Consider the following 26,106-nt stretch of genomic DNA (forward strand, 5'->3'; position numbering starts at 1 on the left):
TAATACATATATTAGATAGCATAACAGCATTGCAGTTCTTGCATATTGCACAAAGCATAAAATTAATACTTCAGGCATCCAGTTGTTATGGGCTAAACCATATGTGACCTTTGTAATCCTTCATTTTAACTCACAAAAATCCTTTACAAATCTACTTTATAATAAATTCCATCCTATAACATGATACCCAAAACATTTTTATTAGATAACTAATATTTTGTAAATATTAAAAATAATTGCAAGTTTTATATAATTTAAAGAGTTACCAATTTATTACAAAGTGCACAATATACCAGACAATCTTGTAGAACCTCAAAGCATGGGCCAATTTGAGGATGGCAGGGTCATATGTCTGATGTCTTCTTTAGTAAAAAAAAATACTGCTTGGGTAAATGGAGTGTCAGGGTATTTGTGACTCAGAGCTCAAGTTTTAAACAACGTATGTCATGCACAATGACTCATTCTAAATGCACAAGTATTATGGAGCATATACACGGTAAGATTTGTCAGATTTGTCAGATGAACGATTGAATGATTGAATGTTTTGAACGATTTTACCAAAGTTTTGAATGATTTGAACGATTGAACGATTTTTGACTGCATTAAAATGAATGGAATCGTCCAAGTCTGACTGCAAACACATCAGATGTCAGATATCGTTATCTGACAAACGGGAACGCGCATCGTTCATCGTCCATCGTTCAGGCATGTCAGATATGTCAGATTTTCCTTCAGATATGAACGACTGAACGATTTTTAAATCGTTATCATTCAGATCTGAACGTGTGTATGCACCATTAGCTATAGCAGATTTGATGAAGCAAAATAAAATTTTGCACTGAGGAAGTCCTGAACTTAATCCAACTATGATATTGTGAATGTGGTATGACTGAAAGTAGGCAATTCGTGCAACACAGTTCAGAAAAATCTTTGAGATTAAGCAGTCATGTTAAGAGGAATGACTCAAGCAAATATCTGGAATTGATCATCTGGTACAGGAAATGTTTGGTGTACAGTAGATCAGTCCTTAAGGAGTGGTCATAGTTTATAAGATATAAAGGTTTATGGCAATTGTATTTAATGAAAGAGAAAAACATTGAGCCTTCAATTTAATTAAGTTGTATATAATGTTTGCCCAAATACCTAACACACACACAGTTTCCCAGTGACATCCTGCTTTTTGAAACTGCCTACACAAATCCTTCTACATCTACTTTACATGATTGCTGGTCCAGCTGGCAATGTTTGGAGAAAACAAAATGCCTCTTTATAATGCTGTCTCCAGTGGCAAAATTACCACCAATAAAGGAGATTGGCAAATGTGGCCCACTCTTATACTCTGGTCTTCTAAAGCTTATGCAGGGGCATGCACAGCGTAGATATGGTGTAGGGGTGGGGAGTTTGACCATCACCACTAAGCCATCCAAAATGTTGATATGGGACCCATGAATATAGGGTTCCCTATGACTTTAGGGCCACCCAAACCATTAATTTCAAATTGAACATTTTTCAGTACTATACATTTTAATGTGCATTTAACATGAGCTGAATTCCCAACTAAAGTATGCCTGAGCTTTAGTATAACATAATAAATATATATATATAAAATTTATCTCACAATTGCAATATTCTATTTGTTTGCATCTTCATTTATTATCAATGTTGATTAATTTCATGTACTAAATTACAATAATCATATATTTCTGATTTCTGACTTAGTGCTGAATATAAACGAAGAACAAAATATGTACAAAAAAGCTTAAACCCAGAATGGAATCAGACGGTAATTTATAAGAATATATCCATGGAGCAGGTTTGTAGATATTGACCATATATAGAAAGATCTGTTATTTCAACATATGGGTCTATCATTTGTATACATTTGTTTCATGTAGTACTGCCATTTAAGTGTTTGATAATATATAATTTAAGCATTCATAGGGGAATATTATAAAAGCCCATCATCCACAACTGACATTGATCTGAACATGACATCTAAGAGATATCTAAAGAGTATCTAATTCCTACAGAGAACAACAACTCTCAGCTACTTATCTTTGCATATGAGCGAATGTATGCTGCTAGCTGAGAATGGTAATACAGATACATTATGGGGTCTATGCACTAAGCATTGTAGAGAGATAAAGTGGGCGGAGATAAAGTACCAACCAACCAGCTCCTGTAATTTTTCAAAGCCTGTAAAGTAACAGTTAGGAACTGATTGGTTGGTAGTTTTTCTCTCTCCACTTTATCACTCTCCAAGACTTAGTACATAGACCGCATATACTGTATCATACGTTAGTTATGAACCTTGACAAGCCCTCCTACATCCAGCCAAACTGCAATGATGAAAGATGGGCGCCCATAGAATAGTCCTGTGAAAGATATAATTTGTAAAAAATTAATACAGGATGTATAGGTTACATTTTATTCTAGCAAAAGGAGGTGTTTGTGTGTGCCTGACATTTTTGGAAATATTTTTCCAAACCTAAAAATTACAAAGTTGACCATAATCACTATAAGAGACATTGTAGGTAAGCAAACTCATTTTTTCCTTGTTTTCGGATATTTATAAACTGTCCAATTATAGATGTAAACATTATATACCTTAACATCTAATTTACCTTAAGCACTTAAGGTATTTCAACATCTGTATTTATAATGCTCTTATTAATTCACAAAGATTCCATGGTGAAAATATTATTTTCATTTAAATATTTGATTTAACCTACTGTGCTGTACTACTTGGAATTAGCTAATTACATAATAAGAACCAACACTTTAATGTTTGGCATGCATCCCAACAATATAAATATGATAATTTTTATGGCTGATTGCACAGTTGTAGATGAAATGCAAATATTTTTTATATTTTAAAGGAAGTGAAATGAAAATATAAAACTGTATGCTGTGTGTCTGAAATAAACTAAATAGCAATTGTAAGACTAATGTTCCTATCAAGTAATGTGTCTGCAATCTTCATAATAGAATATATATTTTTCTTAAATCAATGTCACTATGAAGCCATATGACAACCAAAATAAAGTGTTATTAGAAGTGTAGAAAATAAACTTTCAAACTTTTAATTTTTCAATAATCAAGGTTATTGCCATATGATAATATGTCTATGAAGCTGATAGAGTGTCCATAACAATGTGGAAAATTGTGTTATTTGTGTTCTGTGAATTCCATTGCAGCTGAAAAAGAAAACGTTAGAAGTCACTGTATGGGACTATGATAGATTCTCTTCAAATGACTTTCTTGGTGAGGTAAGACACTTAATCGTCAGTAGACACAAGCTTACCATTAAATAAAATACATTTTTGCTATCATCACAGCAAATTAAAGTAATCACATATATATACTTTATAAAATCTCCAGGTTGTATTAATTAACTGAGGATGTGCCTATATGTCAATGTGAGCTAATAAATAAAAGGTGCTTTGTGCGCAAACATAATGCCTCAATAGATTAGTTACCAATCACGTTCAAGCTGTCATTTGTTGAGTGTAGTTTAGGAAGTTAAAGTAAACGTCTGGTCACAAAAAGTTACAGCACATTTGTGCAAATACTGTAACACAATTTTGTTCAATAAACTATGTGTTAAATTGAGCAGAGTCTTTAGAAGATGCCATGCAGATCCTTAACTTGAGAACAGTGTCTTAAAGTGGCCACACACTAGACCAACTTGCATCCAACCAGCCAACTAGTTGATTGGTTGGAATGAAAATCTGGTAAGGTATGGGAGTAACTGATGATCAGCAATTTGCTCCCAAATGCCAGAAAACAGATGAAATTGGTCGTCAGACAAGTTTGTTAAATGGTTGATCTAAACAATTTGTTCAAACAACAGTTTTTGTCCATTTTCCGGCGTTTGGGATTAAATTGCTGATTGTCATTTGCTTTCATACCTTACCAGATTTTCATTCCAACCAATCAACAAGTTGGCTGGTTGGACAGATAATCTGTAGATGTGTGGCCAGCTTTACTCTGGTTCCTTAGAAGAGCATTACGCATTGCCTTAGACTTACTAAAATGTAATATGTGCAGTATACTATCATGAAATGTTTATTTTTAATCTTTACAGTTTATGATAGTTATTATAGTAGTAACAAAATCGTAGAGATGTGGCTTGACAGTGTTAGTAGTATATGCTAAAGTTGTAGTATCCAAAGTTGTATTTACCATGTAAAATATAATTAAATATAGACACAAATGTATATAATATTTGTGGATCGGTTTTATGTCTCTGACATGCGCAGTGGGAGTCGAGATGCTCTGAGTGCCAATAGAAATATTGGCACTGGTGACAGAACACAAAAGACCCAGGCACCCATCCATAATACAGCAGGGATCCCCACATAATAGAGTACTTACAGAAATCTGCCTGACAGAGGCAGCCAGCATGTACTGCATCTGAACTTGTGTGACACACTGATGTGGCATGGACCACTAGGCTGGCTAATTTTGAGATAATGAAAGAGAGTGAAAGGGGGTAGAAGAAAGAGTGTGGGGAGGGGATAAGTTAACAGAGCGTGAATGGGGGGGGAGAGAGAGAGAGGGAGAGAGTGAACAGGGGGAGGAGAGATTGAACGGGGGAAAGAAATGGAGGGTGAAGAGAGAGTATGTATAGGTGCAGTGGGGAAAGGGAGAAAGACAGAGAGGTGGGGAAGTTGCAAGTCTTGGAGTGCCACCTTCCTCTTGTTGCTGCATTAGGGGTGTGCTATCCTCAGGAAGGCACCCAAGCAAGATTCAGTGAGGCTTCAGCTGCCTGCAGAGTGCCGGATCCTTGGTATTATGGTATTGGTAATATATATATATATATATATATATATATATAATTTGTTGTTACCCACTGCAGTAAAGGACTCATTTCCATAGCTGTCATTGCAGTAATATGACAGTCATTTCCTGAGTTCCATTGATCTGCATGTTAAGCCTGATGTATATAACAATAAAATCTGTTTAAAGCACATTTGTAAATATTACCTATAATAATAAATAATTATCAGCTATTTTGTATATTTATGTACATATAGGTTTCATATTGACTACAAATAATTCTGCTCTCAGGTATTAATCGATCTATCGAATGCCTCCTATCTTGACAACATGCCACGATGGTACCCTTTGAAGGAACAAAGTGACAGTATTGACCATGCAAAGCCTCATTCCACTCAAAGCAGTCAGCAAGTACCAAAGCCATCAGTCATTAAAAGCAGAAGCCATGGAATCTTCCCAGATCCATCTAAAGGTAACAATTTCTGCTATAACAAATATTTGTACAAACTGAAAACAATCCCCTAAATCAGTACTCCTGGGTAGTTACAGCTAATCTACTGCAGGGTTCCTGTTAAAACCCTATAAAACCAATATCAGTAATAAAGGATGATATAATGTACAGTACATTCACCTTACAAAACATATACCAATTAAAACACAAAGGCCCTGATTCTGAGTTGCACACAGTGTTGATGCCGCACGCAGGTGGCCGATGTTTTAGTTCTGCGCATGCGTCCCTATTTGTTAGCACTCAGAATCAGATGCAGGGTCTGTGGAAATCATTGGGTGTCTTGGCAGGTAGCAGGGGTGGCTAAACAGATGCGGGCATGTCGCCAGCATGTCGCTGTAAGCGGCTGTGTCCACAGATGCACAACTGCTTGCACAGGAGGCCATGGTTAGAAGGAGAAACTGCACATGCCATAGGGCTGGTGCAAGTTTTGATGGGGCATCCAATGATGCATGTACAGATACACCAAGATGGAACTGGAATGCTGCAAGACACTGCAAATGGGCATCTCAGTATTACTGAAAGCGTACGCAGCATTTTCATAAAGACGCAGATGCGGCTGTGGAAAAGACGCAGTAACTTCCGTGTTCAACTCAGGAGCAGCCCCAAAGTGTAAGAACAATACGGTATCAAATGATTGCATTAATCAGTAATTTGCAGATGGAGTGTACTTAAAGTTCATCAGCATGCTCATCGGTATGTCATGTGCATAAAAGTAAAATACAAATACAATGCATTAATATATAATTATAAAGATATGATTTTTTTCCATCAGAACACATTACTGTATGTTGTCCCTGTAACATATTAATCACATCCTTAACACACTTTGCAGTAAATTTACTAAGCCGTGGATTTGCCAATTGTTTTAAAACCAATGGACAGTGTCATCACCATTGTTTTGGGGTCCAAATGCAGAATTTGCTAAGCAATGCTTTGGACTGTTTTTTGAAAACCGCTGTGGATGCCCATCGATTTCTAAGCCCCTATCCCACTGCAAACCTACCAAATATCCTATTCATTCCTATGAAAATATCCGTGAGTGACCTCTCATTTGTGTCGAACACCAGTAGCAAAGTCCCATTGAATGCCTACATGGAGCAAAAAGGACCTGTAGTGTGCAGGCAAAGGATAATGTTATTACCCAATTGTTATTCCATCACCCTGGGATGTAAGGAGTAGCTCTACTACTATTGGCACTAGGACTGGTTATACCCATGATGGGCCCAGTACATTGTTTTTGTAGGCCCAATATTACTAGGGAAGCAGCCCTTGTACCAGCTGTTCTAAGGCTGATGGAATGATGGTGAGGGGCCCTCACACTGCAGGTCTACCCTCTATGGTTCCTCTATGTTTTTTTTTATTTTGCATTTTGTTTCGCAATTTTTAATACAAACACGTGTACATTTCCTAGTAATCTGGAAACTGCTTTCTACAAACATGCCTGTCTTAGGCAGGTCTTTTATGTTGGTGGGTCTGTCAGCTAACATTTATGGTGCTTCAATGTTCAGTTGTGTTCTCAGTTCTGCATTCTCAGCAGGTTTCCAGCAGTTTGGGCTTTAGTAAATCATGCAATACCTCTGATAAAATGCTAGAAAACAGCAGCTTAGTAAATATACCTCTCTGTGTGTCCTTCTAAAATTGCAAATACATATACATATTTGTATGACATCATAATTGGTAATTATGGCAATTAACACTGCTAAATAACCTACATCAATCTATTTCAACTTTACAAAAGAAATAAGTGAATTTGCTCAGAAGCAAAACGAGATACATTAATACAGTATCCTCTTAGCAACCATAAATTAATCAAAAATTGTACTGACATCTGAATGGAATTGATTTCTCATTAATTAGGGTTTTTTATCTATTGATGCTTCTTTTCCCCTCTAACTAAATTATTCAACCCATCCCAAATGGAATTGAGTTTAAAAAGACAAAAGTTACAAACTTGCAATAGTGTGATGCCTTAAAAATATTTCCAATTTTATAGGATATGCACCCAATTCTATACAGTGATAATTTGCTTGTCTCCCATAACTCTCAATCCAATTACTTCCTTTATTTTAAAATATGATATCTCCTTTAAAATTTCAACAAACTCTCTCCAATTGTTTACCATACACAATAGGGAAAAAAGTGGAAAAATTCATCTAGTGTATTAATTTAATAAACAATAAAACAGTTTTTTTTTCATAATTGCACTTAAACAACCCAGCTTAAAAACTCAAAATCTAAAACCTTAAATTATCCCCACTAGTGCAGCAAGTCTCCTTCTTTCCTGATATGAAATTGGTAAACACTTTTCAGATAGAGGGTCTGATCTCAGGTGGGCTCAGCCACAAAAATGTAAACAAACCAGTCCTCAGCCCCCCAGTGTTTACCCGGCGTCTGCTCAGGGTAAGTTGCGATGTTGCAATGGTCCAATCATAGATGGTTCAATATATTATTGAAGGATATTTAAAAAAAATTGATATTAATGTATATATTAGCCATTTAAGTGTTTAAATAGACATATATAACTATAAAGTTGCTCCTCATCGTGTACTGCTATTTAACTAAGTGCTTTGTAAATTGTAATTCAACTGAAATTGGTAACTTATCAATATGGTTTTTAACAGTACTGCAATTAGTTGATACTGTATTGTTTTACACTTTGGGGGAGAAGTATGAAGGGGCAATATGGGGTAGGAGTGGTATTAGCGCACATTATGTGCGCTGATACTGCTTCTCCGACATGCATTAATGTGGGGTTGTGCCCCTGTCATTATCGGCGCTGCTGTCTACACGATAGCAGCGCCGATGTGCCAGTCAATGTATGAAGAGTCAGTGGCACTGGCCGTTCTGACAGCTGCAGCTATCGTTTCTTGATCCATAGCACTATGCCTGGCTGTCGGAACAGTTTGTGTATTAAATAAAAGAAAGGTTTTTTTTTTGAGCTGCGGGTGCCACTGGGGTGCGGGGTCCTGACAGGCACATGTGCAAAGCATGGGTCAGAAGCCAAAAGAGGGAGAGTGCCAGTCACCGGAGAGGGGAGTTAACGCTCTCCCTCTTCAGGAAACTGAGGTGATAATACATGCTGCCGATGAAGGGACCTGCTTCGCCACTCTAAATGGGCGAATTAGGTACTGACAAATAATGCCCGTTGCCTGCCCTTTCATACTTCTCCCCCTTAGTGCCTTAATTGGTATAATATTTGTAAGTTATATGCACTATTATCTACTCAGTTGTTATTATTGTTAGATAATTTTACAGGCAATAAACCATTTTATTTTTGTGGTGGGTGTTTGTTTTGTTAAGTATAATGTTTCTCTTTTGCATGGTATTTTATTTTTCTTTTACATTTAATTAATTTATACTTTGCACAATTGGGTATGAATTTCAAATCAAAGTGTGTTCAACAAATAATTTTTGATGATTTTATAATCAATTAAAGACCATATCATTTCTTCACAATAATGATCCAATTTGTTGTTAGTTAAAACAAATCAAAAGAAAACAGTGAGTGGTGTGCTTGGGGAAAATGTTGTATAATTGTAAATTAAGGTTTCACAGGATGTCATTGCACTTATATCTTGAAAATGTTTGTTTTCCTGTGATGTAGTAGATGCATAACTTTGTTTTAGTTTCATAACCTTATTTATATAGGTAAAAATTATTGGAATAACAAACATGAAAGTATTCATAAAAAATACAGAAAATGCCATATACTGCAAATTCAGAAAACAAGATATAAACATAACAAATAAAAATATTTGTTATTTTTTACAGATATGCAGGTTCCTACTATAGAGAAATCTCATAGCAGTCCTGGTAGCTCAAAGTCATCTTCTGAGGGACACCTTCGCTCACATGGACCATCCCGTAGCCAAAGCAAAAGCAGTGTCACTCAGACGCATCTTGAAGATGCCGGAGCAGCCATCGCTGCTGCTGAAGCAGCTGTCCAACAGCTTCGTCTTCAACCAAGTAAAAGACGCAAATAAATTCCTCAGCATGGCAGCTTAATGTTCATCTGTTGCCTTTTCCTGCTGTTTCCCCTTGTTGACCATTATTTGTTGTCACTACTTGTTCACCTTGTTAAATGTCCTTTTATTGTGAAAATTTTGTCCACATCTATTATATGTTACCCAATTTTTGTTTACTGAAACCTAATGAAACTGGCTGTTTCCTCATTGGTTCATTCTTCCATCAAAGTGTCTTCATCTCGTAAAATGTCTGATATGCCCCATAATGTTAATTACTTGTACAACTCCTGTGGGAGTTATTTCTCAGTGTAATTTTTATTAATTTAATCATAAAAATACCAGACTTCTTTATGTTTATTTTTTTATACATATGTAATTTTCAGCATCATCGACATTTGAAAATTTGTTTACTCATTTAAAAACCCTTGTGTACTTTATCATTACAGAGGAAACCATTGACATTTTTAGGCCAATAAATGTGTAACCACTAGTCCAGGCTGATCATAAAGACACCGTCATAAAGACATGTTCTCATATCATTGTGAGTGATTGCTTAATATCACTGCACGCTCAACCACATATTCTAATATATTAAAATATTAAAGTGTATTTTTTTGGATTGTAGAATTAATGCAAAGTCTCAATTGTTATTCTGAGCAATATTTAATTTGATTTATCTCACACATATTGGAAATAAATACATGTAGTCATACAGACATATACAACTATTTGCATGAATAATTTGTATTTGAAAAATACCTTTAAAAATATTGCACATATCAGATCAGTGTGGAGCGGTTCACTAGTAGACTACACTACCGAAGTACACACGGTTACCTGTTCATAATGGTTATATGTTTTTGAGAATTTTGAGAATTTTTTTCAAGGTAGATAATGTACATTGTAAATTAACAAGTCAATTCCATGTACAGATTAATATAGTATAATAAATGATAAATTAACTTTTTTTAAAGTGTAGAAATGATAATAAACTATGTAAATCTAATTTAAACACTGTAAATGTAAAGATCTAATTGATATAGTTACTATATTAGTTGGAATCTATAGAAGGGTATTGGTAACATTCAGTACTGTAGACAATATTGAATTACATCCCCAAACTAGCTTGTTATAGCTATATTCTATCCATAATGTGGGTGTAGCTAACTGACATCACTGGCACTAAGGAAAGAAATTTGAAGTCCCTGGAATTCTCTTCTTTCTGTGAAATGTGAAATTGTGCAAGTTGGCCTTTCCTACAATATTTACAGGACAGGACACCTTTCATAATTTCACAGCAGGTTTCTCCAAGATATGAAAATACAAATTGTTATGTGAAGAAACAAGTAAAGAGAATCATAAGTGAATAGAATCATAAGAGAATATTCATTACGTTAATCAGGTCTACTGAGTATAGACAAAAATCTGTTTCTTAAAAATGGCAATTTACATTTTAAAAATTAAATGGTGCAATATTTAACATTACACTGCATGTATATTAGAGATTTGCTCGTGCCTGTTGTGTTCCACTATATTAAATAAATAAATATTTACAGTACCAGGAAATTATGGTTTAACATGTTAGATCTTTTATTTGGCACATTCAGTGTAAGTAATAACAGTTTTTTAAAACCCTACGGTACGTAGAGGTCTATATTATGCATAACTTTAAAGAACAGAAATTCAACTTCCTAAGCAATGTTACTGTAAACTGTATTGAATGGACATACTTTTCATTCTACCAGCCAACATCCTAGAACTTTCCAAGAGGGATAATTGTGTTTTTCACAGAAATGTGTTCTTGCATGTGTTCTCACAGGATTAAAACTGTGGTGGGAAAACATTTTTAAACCAATAAAAAGAAACAGCCAGTTTTAAAGCCCCTTAATGCTGTGCATGTGGTGTCTCTTTGGTGTTTAAAAACACTACCTATCTGAATACAGAAACAACACTTCTGTTTGCATGAATAACATTTAAGCTGGTTCCATCTGAGGATGCATAGTATGGGTTTCCATTTCACCTACACTGCCACAGCAGCACATAAAAGCGGTCAGTCTAATAATGCAAGGAAACAGCATAGACACAGCATAGCAGGAGTACTCCCAATACAAAGAACTCAGTCTGACAATCTGCCTTCACCAGCAAATGACAGCAAAGACCAAAGCCAGCTTGCACTCAAGAAGGTGATGTCCGATGGATCCGTCAAGGCTGAAGGTGAGGAAAAATGCTGTCTACCTGCATTGATTGTTTTATTGATATATATATATATATATATATATATATATATATATATATATATATTAGTACAAGTCAGCTGCAATTTGAAATATCTATTTTAAAAGGTGAACAATAATTTCTGATAGCAGCTCTTGGTTATGGCACTTTTAAACTGCCTTTAATTCTACAGTCTCAGCCTTTGTTTTTATTTTTGTGCTAAGAAGAAAAATTACAGCCATAAAATTGGTGACAAAAATCAGAGCAAAATCTTTTTTCTTTTTTCAAATGTCCTCATTTGGAGTCAATCTCAATGTCACTCTTTCCTTATTAATTCTTATTTGATATTTCATATAGATAAACTTGCCTTATAAATGGGACAGTTTCAGTCTTAAATTTCTACAGTACTTGCATCTTCCCTGCATGTCATTTAGCATTTTAATGGTTTGTGTTGTTAACACTATTGTTACCAAAATTAGACCTCCAATTCCAGGCTCAGCTTTCATTCGGTTATACAGCTATTGCTGCTTGGTGAATCTACAATGACAGGATAAACCCATGTAACCGGGTGGGTGGTTGCTCTAGTTTCTCTTGGCAGCAATATCTGGAAATTATGATATTGGAGATGAAGGTAAAGGTATTGGAAGGGAGACCTTACCTTACAGATACACAAAAGGAAATGCACAGGGGAGACTAGTATGGACACTTCATTTGCATCTTGTCAGGTTAGGAAAGTTAACTTATAGCAGCCTTTGAATTGAATTAGTTGCCAAATGTAACTATGATATAGCTCAGTAGAATGTGAAGTTATTATGCATATGGTTTGGAGGACAAAACTCAGAAATACAGCAATAGGCTACATATCATTATACTGATAATAAACAGAAATGTATAAACACTGCTAATATTAAAACTGCTCCATTTAAGGACATCTGTTCATACACAAATATATTTGACTTATTTAGTCTGCCAATTTCGCCCTTACCCGATAGGGAGATGCCATGATAATTTCTGAAATCACGTTATTCTGTGCTATGTATTCCGAAGTGATTATGCAATCAGTATATCAAAGCATACATTGCTGCTTATTTATTAGTTAGTGACTAAGATTATTGCAATATCAACTTTTGAAAGATTGATTAAACAGCATTGCGAAAGGCGAAAAACGATAGACCAATGCAATTAAATTATCTAGATAACATATTTAATTTGAGCTTATTTCATGTTTAAAAAGTTATTCATGAAGCTACAATTGCTTTCTTTAATGGTTTTATTGCAGTACAGTCTTTTCTAGAAACCAGTAGAGGTACAGAGCATATATTAATGCTTGTTATATACTATCCATTATCTGTAGAGTAGATCATTATTTGAGTACTTTTATTTTGATCTGGCTTTAAAGTCACTTTCTCAAAAATATTTTCTTAAAGCTTTTGTGTACTTTCCTCAAATTGTATATTACAGGCAGGTGCTACTGTAGATGTATTAAATAGTTTACACCAGATGTTACTGTATATGCAATAATATAGCATGCATTTAGGAGCCCATTCATGATTATTAATGGACCGTTACACACGCAGAAACCCTAGTTTCCACATGTTTTTCGTAACAAGCCCATTCATTATTAGAAGAGCTGCCTAATATCAACAAACATTCAGTTTTCGGAGTTGTCTGCAGAAACATATGCCATCTTCAGATGGCATTGGTTCCTGGTGCCCCTATGGGAAGAAGGTCTGGTCTGCCCCCTCCTGAATGAGCACGAAACTGCCAGGTCGGTCCTGGCAGTGTAAAATTCCACCAAGCTGATTATGTTGTGCTGAGCAAAAGGAGAGGATGATAAGGAATAAGGAAGTATAATATATACAGTATACTGAATTAATGATTTACTGTTAAATTAGTTGTGCTTGGCATGTAAATGTTTGCAGGCCAATGAGAAAGGGAGAAAGTGATTTTATAAACTAGCAAGCAATAAACAGAAATATACTGCAATAAAGTTATATAAAATGTTGGTGCTGAACTCTTTTAGAATTTTACTTAATTAATAACTATATTGTAACTGTAACAATTCTATTGTATTCCTAAAATACTTTTTAAAGATATTTAGCAAATGTTATATTTTATTTGACTAATACAATACTCTTCCTGTGCAGCAAAAGCAACGACTCATAAGACTACCGAATCTACGGTTTCAACAACTTCATCAGTTAGTAGTTTTGGCAGTGGGTACAGCATGGACAGTGATGGGAATGGCACACAGGGGGATAACAATCTATTTCAAGTTCCAAGAATGTAAGTAACTATTTCCTTTTCCAATGAAGAAATAAATGTTTGTAATATGCTTTCCTCCACTTCTAACCTACCTACAAATATACCATGCATTAAGGTAATTGTATTTGTCATGTTTAACTGTGTAATGATTTCTGCATGGCCAGCTCAACAAAATAAGGGATGAGGAAATAGGCGTATTATGACTGTGTAATACTGACAAGGTATACTGGCTGGAGGAAACATAACTTGTCTTGTAAAAGAGCTATTGCCTACTAAAACCTCATTAAACAAATTAAACGTATCCATCACTGTAACAACTGTTACTATTACTGCTGACTTCAGACTATAGAGGGAAGTACATAGATTGAAATTGAAAACCAAACGTACCAGCTGGAAATAAGCTCTGCTGTCCTGTCCTCTAACATATTGTTTCTCATACTATGGGAAATTACAAAATGCTCTGTATATGTTCCTTACACATATGATGCAATTAGGAATCTTTGGACAGTTTTTCAGACTGTAAATCATATTATCAGAATTCTAAATTTTGTTGGAATCCTAATGTATATAGATTATGAGCATATACAAAAAGCGAATATAAGAAATCTATATATAAAGTATAAAATCGTATAACATAGTAGATACGATGTTGTCACGATCCTGACTTGCTACATTCATATTCTAAGTAATTTGTCATGTGACATACCTTACCACCTGTCTTGCAGGTGGCATTTTCACCTGCAATTGTAGAAATTAAGTTATTGGGCCATTCATCAAGAATGGTAAATGCTTCCTCTCGCGGAATGGCCTGCTGTCCCCATACACTAGTATGGGAACAGAGTTCAAGCTCTCAAAATATTGTATTTTTGGAGCTTGAGTGCGGGAGCATTCGCCATCTTTAGATGGTAAGTGCTTCCGCTCGGGGCTCGCAACCCACTCCTTCCCAATGGGAAGAAGTCTTGGGGTGCAAAGAGGCCCTCCGCCCTTGTCCAGCTACTTCAGCCGCACGTTGGGGCTCTTGTGCGCATGCATGACCTGTAGGTGACACATGCGCACTTGTCTCACTGCTCCGAAAGGAGACTGCTGATTTTCGGATCAGCTGTCTCCATGCTGGAGCAATGATAAATTGCTCTGGTGCTCGCGTCGAGTTAGAATGTTAATCGCTGTCCATTCGGACCCCAAAAATTAACATCATGAATATACCCCTAAGTTTCCTGTCTGCAATACCTACAGCCTTAGCAATTGCCTGAGTTCCTGACTGCTAAACCTAACTCCAGGTTAATTATCTACGTGAGGATTCATCTGTGTCTGCAGCCTGTAGAATCCTGAATGCAGAGTTTATCACAGTCCTTCTAGCAATTGCTACTGCAGTGTATTTTCCAATCTGCTGCAGAGATCCTGATACCTGCATCCCCTGCAGGTTACATATGATTCAGTGAGTTCTCTACATACAGCCATTGTATCAGTGTCCAGCTACCTTCTACCTGTATCCTGCAAACTCCTCAGTACTTTACTGATTCAGCTATATCCAGTCTGTGTAAAGTCTAACACAGGGCCTGATTCAGAGCCGGACGCTATTTGCGGACGGTCGTTCCAAAAAACGGGCCGGCTATTTAAATTGAGCGCTCGCTCTTTGCGGTTTGCTGACGCCTCTATGTCTGAGCGAGCGAGCGAACGAAAAATGCGCTCACTATTTTTTAAAGACGCCCCTTTGCCGTTCGCAACACACGTCATCTCCGGTATTTATTAGAGTAATCGGGTACATCGAAAGGCATCTGAACTGCTCGCAGTGCTTGTGGTAGGTTTTTCTTACCGCTATCACTGCGAGCAGTTCAGGCTAAAAGACAACCAAGTGACGTGGTCGATGACGCTCCTTTACTAATTATGCACTCCCATTAAACGCCCTTTTGACCATTTGGCACGCCTGCGTTCGGATCTCCACTCCTCCGTTTTCAAGCACCTTCCCCTGTTACCATCCACAAACGGTACATTCTGTCAATCACATTAGCAGCCCTTCGCTTTTTTGCAAGCGCACGATTTCCGACCGCAATGACTGCTTTGCGCATGCACATTACGACCCATACGCATGCGCAGTTGTGCGAACATCGCTCAGAGTGAGCGAGCGGCCGCTTACGAGCGGCTCTGAATCAGGCCCACAGTGTCATGTAATACCTGTGCTCCACAGCGCTACTCTCTGTATCTAACATACTAGTGCAATTACCATTTTGCTCCACTCCTGACTCCTGTGTCATTCCTGCCGGTTCCAGTTCGGATCAAGAAGCATTGTCAGTCCCAGACTGATTTCAGTTCCATTCCTGCTGGTTCCAGTCCAGACTAGGAAGCAATTTCAGTCCCAGCCTAACTTCAGTTCCATTCCTGCTGGATCCAGTTCAGCTTAAGAAGCATTGTTAGTCCCACCCTGACTTCAGTTCCATTCCCGTCGGATCCAGTTCAGCTTAAGAAGCATTGTCAATCCCACCCTGACTTCAGTTCCATTCCAGCTTTCCAGTCTAGATCAAAAAGCATGGTCAGTTCCACCCTGACTTCAGTTCCATTCCAGCCGGTGCCAGTCCGGTTCAAGAAGCATTGTCAGTTCCAGCCATATTTTAGTTCCGTTCCAGTCGGTTCCAGTCTGGTTCAAGAAGCATTGTCAGTCACAGTCTGACTCAGACTCCATTCAGTTGGTTCCAGTCTGGCCAAAGTGCAAAGTCAGTTCTAGCCTGACTCAGTTCCATTCCTACACCGTTCACCTGATCTCATATTGTCGACAGCAACTGATTCCAAATGCAAATGTCACACCTAGAATCAACTCCAGACCTTTTACCTGCTTAATTGATAATGAAATAACGAGGGAATAGCCCACACCTGTCCATGAAATAGCTTTTGAGTTGATAGTCCCATTACTTTTGGCCCCTTAAAAAGTGGGAGGCACATATAGAAACCGTTGTAATTCCTACACCGTTCACCTGATTTGGATGTAATTACCCTCAAATTAAATCTGAAAGTCTGCAGTTAAAGCACATCTTGTTTGTTTCATTTCAAAGCCATTGTGGTGGTGAATAGAGGCCAAAATATGAAAATTCTGTCAATGTCCCAATATTTATGCACCTGACTGTACGCCCACCGAGTTTCCTGAACATAGTCCCATCCTGTGAACCACAACCAGCAACACCCTCAGGTTCACAATAATCTCCTGACATGACAGATATACTGTAACTAAAATGAAATATAAAAATGAATACAATTTCTAAAATTGTTTGATAATTATCAATTATCAATTAAAATAAAAGGTCATATATAATTGTGAAAATGTAATTTTAATACAATTTCATAGCAGAAATAGGTAAATAGCTACTACAGTCAAGCAGAGGATATCTAAGTATTAATAAATGAACCTCTAAGTAAATTACTTACTTGGAAAAAAATATTTTAACTTATGATTTGCTCATTTTAGTCTTTTATGAGTAAAATGTCCTAAAATATATAATTGAAGAAATATTTATAAGTCATAATTTATCAATATTGCTTTACAGTTTATATATTAGTCTTTTCTGTGGTAATTCCCAGCAAGTATGTAATAAAAGACCTGTGTATGAATTATGTTTTCATAATATTGCTGATCACTTTTTAAATCAGTCTTTTTTGAGGAGAGCCGTAAAAATTATGTAATTTAACATATTGGCAATTTTTTTGGTGTTGTTATGCTTTCCCTCCAGGAGATGTTGGTTGCTGTGCTCTTCCTATTATTGACTGAAACTATACTTGATGAATTTTTGTTTTCACTTAAAACTTTCTGTATAGCACTGTTCTATGACTCCTGTCACTGCTTTCTGATGCCCCAGTTCAATTATTGCTTCAGTACCTAAAAGTGCTTTATTTTTCCATGTTTACTTCACCTCAAAATGTTTACTTACATCTTTTCCTCTCAACCTCATACTTCCCTACTTTCCGGAAGGTGCAGGAGACCCAATTTTTTGGGTAGTCTCCGTACCCCTGGAAGAGTGGCCAGATCTCCCACATCCTGCCCACTTCCTAGTGAAGTGGGCGGGATGGGGAAATAATACCGGGAATTGCCGGTCCATAGGGAGGGGGTGGGGCTAGAATAATGTGAATCACATTGTTTTAGCTCCACCCCTCCCCACGGACTCGCGATTTGCAGCATTTAAAGAGATATGCTGCAACTCCTCCGGGCTTCTCCTGGAGAAGAAACTTTAAAAGTAGGGGAGCTCACAATATATCATTGTTTTTCTATAGCTCCACCCACAGTTCCTGAACCTATTTTTCCATAAAAATAGCCCTGTTTATGTATATATATATATATATATATATATATATATATATTGATTAGTATTCAATTCTTTAGTAACAGCTCTGACCCCAATACATGAATCAGAGGCACTGCATACATTTATTTAAAAAAAAGTTAACAAATACACTTGTATGAACTAAGGGCCTGATTCAGAGCGCTCGCTCTGAATCAGGGCGGCATTAGTTTTTTTTGGTGTCGGCCTCCTGGCTGCTCGCTAAGCTGTGGGTGACCATGGTCGCGACCATCGGACTTGCGACAAGATCCTTGTGGTAGGGTCTTGTGAATCGCAAGCCCCAGTGAGCTTCCGGCTTTAATAGAGCCGGAAGCTCACTACTGAGGCCGCCCCCAAACGGCAGGAGTTCCTTTGGGAACGCCTCCGTTTGGCCAGCCACCCCCCCTGCCCGCCTCCAAAACGGGGCGAGCTGTCAATCATAATCGATAGCTGCCCTGTTTTGGTGCGAAACCCGTAGTGATGGAGCACCCGTCGCTGGCCGGGTCTCGCGCATGCGCATGCCGGAGCCAGCTCCGGTGTGCGCATGTGCAGTGGGGGACCATCGACCCGCTTGCGAGCGCTGTGTGCTCACGAGCGGGTCTGAATCAGGCCCTAAAAACGATGTCATGGCATAAATTCATAAAATTACTTATTATGTTGAGAACATGAATGTAAAATAAGTAGTAATGTAAATATGAAAATGGCAAATAATATACACAGATATCAAAAGAAGAGCAAATATAGTCCAACTCTATGGGTGGTTCTTAAAGGTTTATTTCATAAAAATCATTTCATTCAATCCCTGTGTAGGGGAGAGAATGAATAATCCCAGTTTACAGCTGATTCAAGGCAGGTGCTCTGTCTGGAGTTCCAAGCAAAAGAGTCACAAGTGCAACCTGCAGTGTTTCAGTCAGCCAGTAAAGGATAGAAATCATTTATTCACAGTGGTTGTGGTTTATGAAAGTAACAGACAGTGCTCTGGATCTGATGCTCATTTTTTAAGTGCAGGATGTGCAGCTGTAATTGCCAATAAGGAGTAAAATCTGGGTAATAATCACATGATCAACTTTTACTAGAATACATAATAGCAGCATAGACTGATTCTTTTAAGTTCAGTGTTTCTCAGTGCTTGCCTTTTCCTGAGGATCAGGAAGGAAGTGCACATTGCACCATATTCAAGGTATTCGACTGGTAACATATGTGCTTGTGTTCCTTTTTGTTATAGTGGGGATATGATCCTCTGTCACATTGATGAAAAATGGTGGGTTGCTAGATCTAGCATATTTAAAATCATAGGTCAACACATTTAATAATGGTCCATTTACCATAATATACCTTTAATCCAGGACGCATACAAATTACACATATTCTGTGACTGGCTAAATTCAAGCCTGGATTTCATTTGGTTTTAATCAGCCACAGAACCTGTGTAAATCATATGTGTCTTGGATTAAAGGGAAATTATGGCACACCTAGTTATGGGGCAGATTATAGAAGTAATTATTATACAATATTTTAACCTTTTTGTACAAATATACTCTTTGCACTTGTGAATTTGATGAGGCAAGGAGTTAATCATATTCAGCACTCAATCTTTCACATTACAAACTGTAATTAAATTATAGCACTAAAACAGTCCACATGCCCTGAGCCATGCTGTCACCAAGTAAAGATTTTATACCGGTGTCCAATATAGCACACTGACAATCAACATTCACACTACAATTATTCTCTTAAAAAAGACTTATGAATTTGTTTTGAGTATAAAAAAACTATTTATGAAAGATTTTTAAGTTATTTAGTTTAAAAAGTACAGCCATTGTGCAAACAAGTCTAGAAAAAAAAGATTTTATATGTGCAAATAATTTCAAAATAAAAAGTATGAATTGCATAGATAATATGTTAATGCTGCCACAACTGCAATTTTCTCAGCTGTGGATGTGCGAAAATATGCTAATGCAACAGCGACCGGGACTTGCACTGAAACGCCCACCTGAGCCATCGCAGCTGTCCGCAACTGTGTACACATACGCAGCATCAAATGCAGATCAGGCAAACATCGACTCCTTGAGTAAGTCCATGGTCACTCAGAATGGGCACTGTAACTGAGACATCGGAACCATGTTTCCTGCATACGGGATTGCAGACACAGGATGTAACATGCCCCCGAAATGTTGAGACATGCCTGCGTTTTAAGTTGACACTCCCCATTGCCACCCCTAAACACTCTCTGCCTGTGACTCACACTATGATTAAAGACTCGCAGGGAGTGACTATGGTAATGTACCTTGACGCATGCGCAGTGCAACTCCGTAGTAGTAGTAGTCAGTAGCAACATCAGCATTGCGTACAAATCTGAATCAGGCCCATGGAAACAAAAGATTGAATATAAACCATTTAATGGTACGTAGCTTCACTCGTTATGCAGGCAAGCTTCTTCACAGTAGGGAAGAAACACAACAATGAGCAACCACCACCATTACACATCCAGTCTTGGTCTCAATGAGCTACAGTACTATTAACTGTAAGTCTGTTAACCACCTAACTTGCTAATATTTTTTTCAAAAGCCACTCAGAAATTATTGTTATGATTGCATTAGGTCAAGAATATCCGTTTATAACTTATCCAACACAATTTTATTTAAAAAGAAAACAAAAACACTTTTTTTAAACACATAAGTTAAAAATCGATATTAATGTTATCAATCATCCATATATCGGACCATTGATTATCGGCCCATCGTGACAAGATATACATTGTTGGACTGAGGTCTGTTTCATTAACATTTCCCCGGTGACTGCTCCACTCTGTGTAGCCGGGTGTGGGGTTCCTGCTGTGCTGCCTGATCAGCAGTGAGGGTGCAGGGATACAGAGGGACCAAAGGAAGATTATCTTCCCGTAACCGCCCATCAGGAGTTTCTGCCTGGCTGCATTGGTTTTACGACCATGTCAGGTAAATCACAGCCTGGCGTGGTGGCAAAAGGGTGTGCAGTCGGGAAGCCGGCAGACTTAATTCCGACAGCCGCCTTCCCGACTGCTTTATCCCGGCGAGGGTTAAATGACAGGAGTCTAAATCTAGACGCATGTCATTTTACCGACGCCGGGAGACTGGCGCCCAGCATCCCAATCGAAGTGATGCAGGGCACCTAGCACGGACAGACGCGGGGGAGGGAGGGTTAGGTTTAGGGCTCCCGGGGGGGACTTAGGGTTAGGCACCCCCCCGGGAGGTTAGGGTTAGGCTAGGGGGATGGAGGGTTAGGGTTAGGCATCCCCCCGGGGACTTAGGGGGTAAGGGGGGGTTAGGTTTAGTCACTTAGAGGGGGGATTAGGGTTAGGCACTGGGGGGAAGGTTAGGGTTAGGCACCCCTAAGGAGGGTTAGGGGGGGAGGTTAGGTTAGAGAATACTTACCTGGGGACGAACAGGATTTTCCACCATGTCGGGCAGCCGCTGTCAGGATTCCAACCGCCGGACAAGTGTAAATCATACCGATTCCGGCAAAAGGTGCAACCATGCCAGACAAGGGGTGCCTAAGTACATATACATATAGTATAGATTAGTTTTGTTCAGCAGTACATACCCTCAAGAATGTACAGCTCATCTCTAAATATAAACACAATAGTATTTAGGTGCAGTCCTTTTCCAATTTTGCAGAAGTTCACCACAGTGAAATATTATTACAATTATGGAAAACAAGATTTATTAGCTGTCCTTTGGCTTTGCAATAATGAAGACTCCTTTTGGGGAACCATATCATCCTATCACAAGTTTTAAAGATCATAAAAACCTGAGAGTATCTGAGATCTTCAAAATAACAAACTCTGGGCCTGATTTAGAGCCGGATGCTCTGAGAAGAGCGCTCGCTCTGAATCAGGGCCCTCCTACCTAAAATTGGAGCGGCCTCCTGGCCGCTCGCATAGCTGTGGGTGACCACCCACAGCTTATGCAAGCGGCCAAAAAGATGGTCGCGATGGTCAAGACCATCGCGACCATCGGGCTTGCGACGAGACCCTGCGGTAGGGTCTCGCTGCCGCAAGCCCAGGAGTACTTTTGGCTCTATCAGAGCCAAAAGCACTCCCACTGACATCACTAGTGATGTCAGTGGGGCCGGCCCCAGATGGTAGGCGTTCCCATGGGAACGCCTCCGTCTGGGCAGCAACACCACCAAAGGAGCTCCCTCTGTCGTGCGCATGCGCACTAGGGCACCATCGACCCGCTTGCGAGCGCTCGCGAGCGGGTCTGAATCAGGCCCTCTGTCAGCCTCTGTTTTATATGGTTCTTATTTTAGTATTAGCAATACATATCTTCCAGAACCCAAAATATTAAAGCAGACACACTCTCATGTAGCATCTGTCCATAACTTTCTGCCACTCAGTAACAGTTAGATTAGGGTTAGGCTGCAATGCTACTATACTGAACATCGACATGAATACTTCCACTGACATTCCAACTGTCAACATCACCCAGGGCCGGCTCGAGGCATGTTTGACCAGTGCAGTCGAACAGTGGCGCCACCCCATAGAGGGCAAACATCACCCAGGGCCGGCTCGAGGCATGTTCGACCAGTGCAGTTGAACAGTGGCGCCACCCCATAGAAGGCGCACCCCTCTCAACATCCTGATTTCAGTAGGACAGACCAGGCACTGCCCCGCTGTTCCACCTATGGGCCGAAGTGTCCCGCGGGCGGTCGGGAGGTTGGGCACCCCGGAGAAGCTGAATGGATGCTGTGCGCATACGCGTGGCATCCACTAAGTGCAGGAAGAGGGCTGGGGGAAGCCCAGCTACTGAAGGAGTGCTGGGCTTGCCCCCAGCCTGATGTTAAATGGGAGGCGTGCCATACGGGCATGCCCCCAAATATGCCATTAAGGGAGAGTGGCCTATGATCATTAGGCCACGACCCCTTTCAGGCGCATGGAGCTTAGCCGAGCTCAGGGTACAGAACTTGCACAGGGCATGGCAACACCTGGAGCCGGCCCTGACATTACTAATCATGATTTACAGTAGCATAACTTTCATGACAAATCAACTTACAATACTGTATATAGTAAGTTTGCTGACAATCACTGATGACCTGCTCTCATTTACAATGTTGGTAATCATGTTGGATTTAACTAAGTAATTAGCATTAAACATGTGATTTTACAAATTAGCTTTATAGTCCCAAACTACTGTAAGCAATTAATTGCTTTCTACCCTTAGCGTCTCACTGACATTCACATTTTATTCCTAAAATATCTCTTTTTCAATCCACAAAAACTAGTGTTCCAAAAACCACTGTCAATACATTAATTACCCCAGAAATTAAAGATATATACAGATGTGTCTTCATTCACATCAATTCAATTCATTTTTGCGGTATCTAGCATGAAATGCTTGGCACAACTTATTGGAAATGCGTGTGTACAGGTGCGGTGGTATGGTATGGCGGAATGCCTCAACACTATAATTTGATACTATAGGTATATGCAGGGAGGATTATAGGAGTAGCAGATGGGTCCTTCAGGGGCCCCCGCACTGCCGCAAATATTGACTGGAAACCTGGCCACTCTAGACTCTCCCTGGCCAGCTCCCGGCAGCATAACACAGCACACTCACTGACATTGACGGACCCAACCGTGGCTGACTATGGAAGCCCTGCCCCCTTGGGGACATAATGCTGTGATTCACAGGTGCATTGGTGGGGGGTGCCTAAGCAGTGAAGTGCCCGCCCCTTTCAGAAAGCTGATGCTGCACTAGGTAGTTTGTGTGTGCACTCTCTTTACCTTCCTCCCTCTCTCCCCCTCCCTCCTTCTCTCTCTCCCTTTCTGTCCCCTCCTCCCTCTCTCACCTTCTGTCTTCCTCTATTTCGCTGTCTCCCTCCCCCATCTCTGTCTCTCTCCATCCCTCTCTCTTTCCTTCTCTCTCTGCTTCCCCTTACTCACTCTCTCTCCACTTACCCCCTCTCTCCGCCCTCCCTCTCCCTCTATCTCACTCCCTCCCTCTCTCCCTCTGCCCCCTCCTCCTTCCCTCTCTCTCCCCCTACCCCCTTTCTCTCTGTCTCCCTCCCTGTCCCTTCCTCCCCCTCTCTGTCTATACAGTATATCTATAGCTTTCTCTATATATCTGTAAATATATATATATATCTCAATTTATATATCTATCTATATATATATATATATATATCCCCTGGGTGTATGTAGACACATCTGTACATTTCATACAGTAGTACCCAAATCCCTAAATGCTCTGTGGAATCCCTTGCCCTTTGCCTGATGAGAAGTTCAAATCTGAAGCTCTTTATACCTTCAGGTTACTGAGAGCTTTCCTGAAATGACACTGTTACAATCCTAATGCTGTGGATCCCAGGGCTGCTCCCCAAAGAGGTAATGTTATTCAATGAACTCACTATGTCCCTCACATGCTGAGTTCTGTGTACATTTTGGTGCAAATAGTCATTCAGTTCCTGTATACAGTGACTGGACGATGTATGTTCTTAGCTGCTAAGCGGTTCTAATAATGGACATCAGCTTTGCAACGGTGTCTACCCAAAAAGAAGATAACTGATACTTATTTATATGATAGCTACCCAATTCCCTTTGGGGCCTTCATAAATAAATAAAAAAGTATGGCCTGCTAACATGCACATTTGTAGACTGTTTTCCTTGGTTTCTCTATGCGATACCCCTCACTGTTTGGTTACTGATGATGACCATGACTCAGATGAACCTGTGGGACAATTTTTCTTACAATTCAGACCTCCTAAACCCCCAAACCATTCACCAGCCAGCCATCAGTTGGATCAGATATTGTTCTGTTATTACTGTACATCCAAGAGTGGTTTACAAAAACTGGTGGTTCATCATAAGCAATACAGAATCCATTCGTAGCTCACATTGCAGAACTCATTTGCTAGTGGTTATTGTATAATACAGAATCCATTGTGTAGTAGACAATAACAAATGCACATTATAAAGTAGCTCACATATATCTATTTGGTAGCTAATGTACCAATGTACAAGTGAGCAATAGAGTTCCCAATCTTTATTATTCATTAAATATATAGTGCACACATAATTTGCGGGACTTTAGAGAATATTTTAGTCATTCACATCAGTCCCTGCCCTAGTTGAGCTTACAATCTATATTGCCTATCACATATACACATAGACACACCCATATACACTTGGGTTAATTTTTGTCAGAAGCCAATTAAACTGCCAGTATGTTTTTGGATTGTGGGAGGAAACCAGAGTACCTGGAGGAAATCCACGCAAATGCGTAGTGTACATACAAACTAGACACGGATAGGTTCTTAGTAGATATTGTACCCAGGACATCAGTGCTGTGTACAATATCCAGTAAGACCCTGTCTGTGTGTAATCATTGTGCCACCTGCAAGCTAATCATTGTGCCAATATGCTTCCCATTCTTGGTTTATGGTATACACTACTGAGCCCATTGTCTGGTGGCCAGTGTACAACATAATACTTTGTTACCAGTGTACAATCTAGAGACAGTTACCCATCGGGTGGTATAAAATAATGAGCTTACAGTACTCTGGTTCACTAATCTACATCAAAGAGATAATTGTTTGGTGAACAGTGTATAGTGTGCTGTTCCATTATGGCTTTTGTAACAGTGATGAACAAATACCCTGGTGGCTATTGCTTGCTTACTTAGCCTTAATGTTCCCACCATGTATCTCAGCTGCTCTGATGATGATAGTGAATGACTTTGGCTAATAGAAGCCTGAATTCCTTTCCCCAACTGAAGTTCATGACAGGACAGGAGAATGTCTTCAGCATGTTAAACAATCTTTATCCATAAAATAAATAAATTAATTAATAATTCAATTATTATTAAGATGCTTCTAGTGGCAAATATCATTTACTACATCAATTATTTAAATCGCATTGCAAGATAAGGAATATACAGTTTACTAATAGTTAACCATTATGTGCCTTATGCCTAGGGACTCTCATTATCCATCTTGCCAATGGTGAATGTCCAATAGCTTTGTGCATGAATTTAGGAGTATATAACATATTAATTTTTTTAAGTTATAACTACTGTAACCTAAAGTATGTCAC

The 26,106-nt window shown here is 38.9% G+C and overlaps 1 protein-coding gene across 2 annotated transcripts in view; it reads left to right on the forward strand.

The window, feature by feature from the left end:
* Window positions 1–26,106, forward strand: part of PCLO (piccolo presynaptic cytomatrix protein) — a 345,027-nt gene that overhangs the window by 267,327 nt on the left and 51,594 nt on the right. For both annotated transcript variants that reach the window (XM_088468800.1, XM_088468802.1), the window contains 6 exons: window positions 1,720–1,813; window positions 3,198–3,269; window positions 5,074–5,254; window positions 9,065–9,259; window positions 11,401–11,472; window positions 13,620–13,758. In XM_088468800.1, the coding sequence (XP_088324926.1) occupies window positions 1,720–1,813; window positions 3,198–3,269; window positions 5,074–5,254; window positions 9,065–9,259; window positions 11,401–11,472; window positions 13,620–13,758 (753 nt within the window). The remainder of the gene's footprint in view (window positions 1–1,719; window positions 1,814–3,197; window positions 3,270–5,073; window positions 5,255–9,064; window positions 9,260–11,400; window positions 11,473–13,619; window positions 13,759–26,106) is intronic.

The sequence above is a fragment of the Taudactylus pleione genome, unplaced genomic scaffold (genome assembly GCF_031769625.1).
Source record: "Taudactylus pleione unplaced genomic scaffold, aTauple2 ptg000086l, whole genome shotgun sequence".
Lineage (NCBI taxonomy): Eukaryota > Metazoa > Chordata > Amphibia > Anura > Myobatrachidae > Taudactylus > Taudactylus pleione.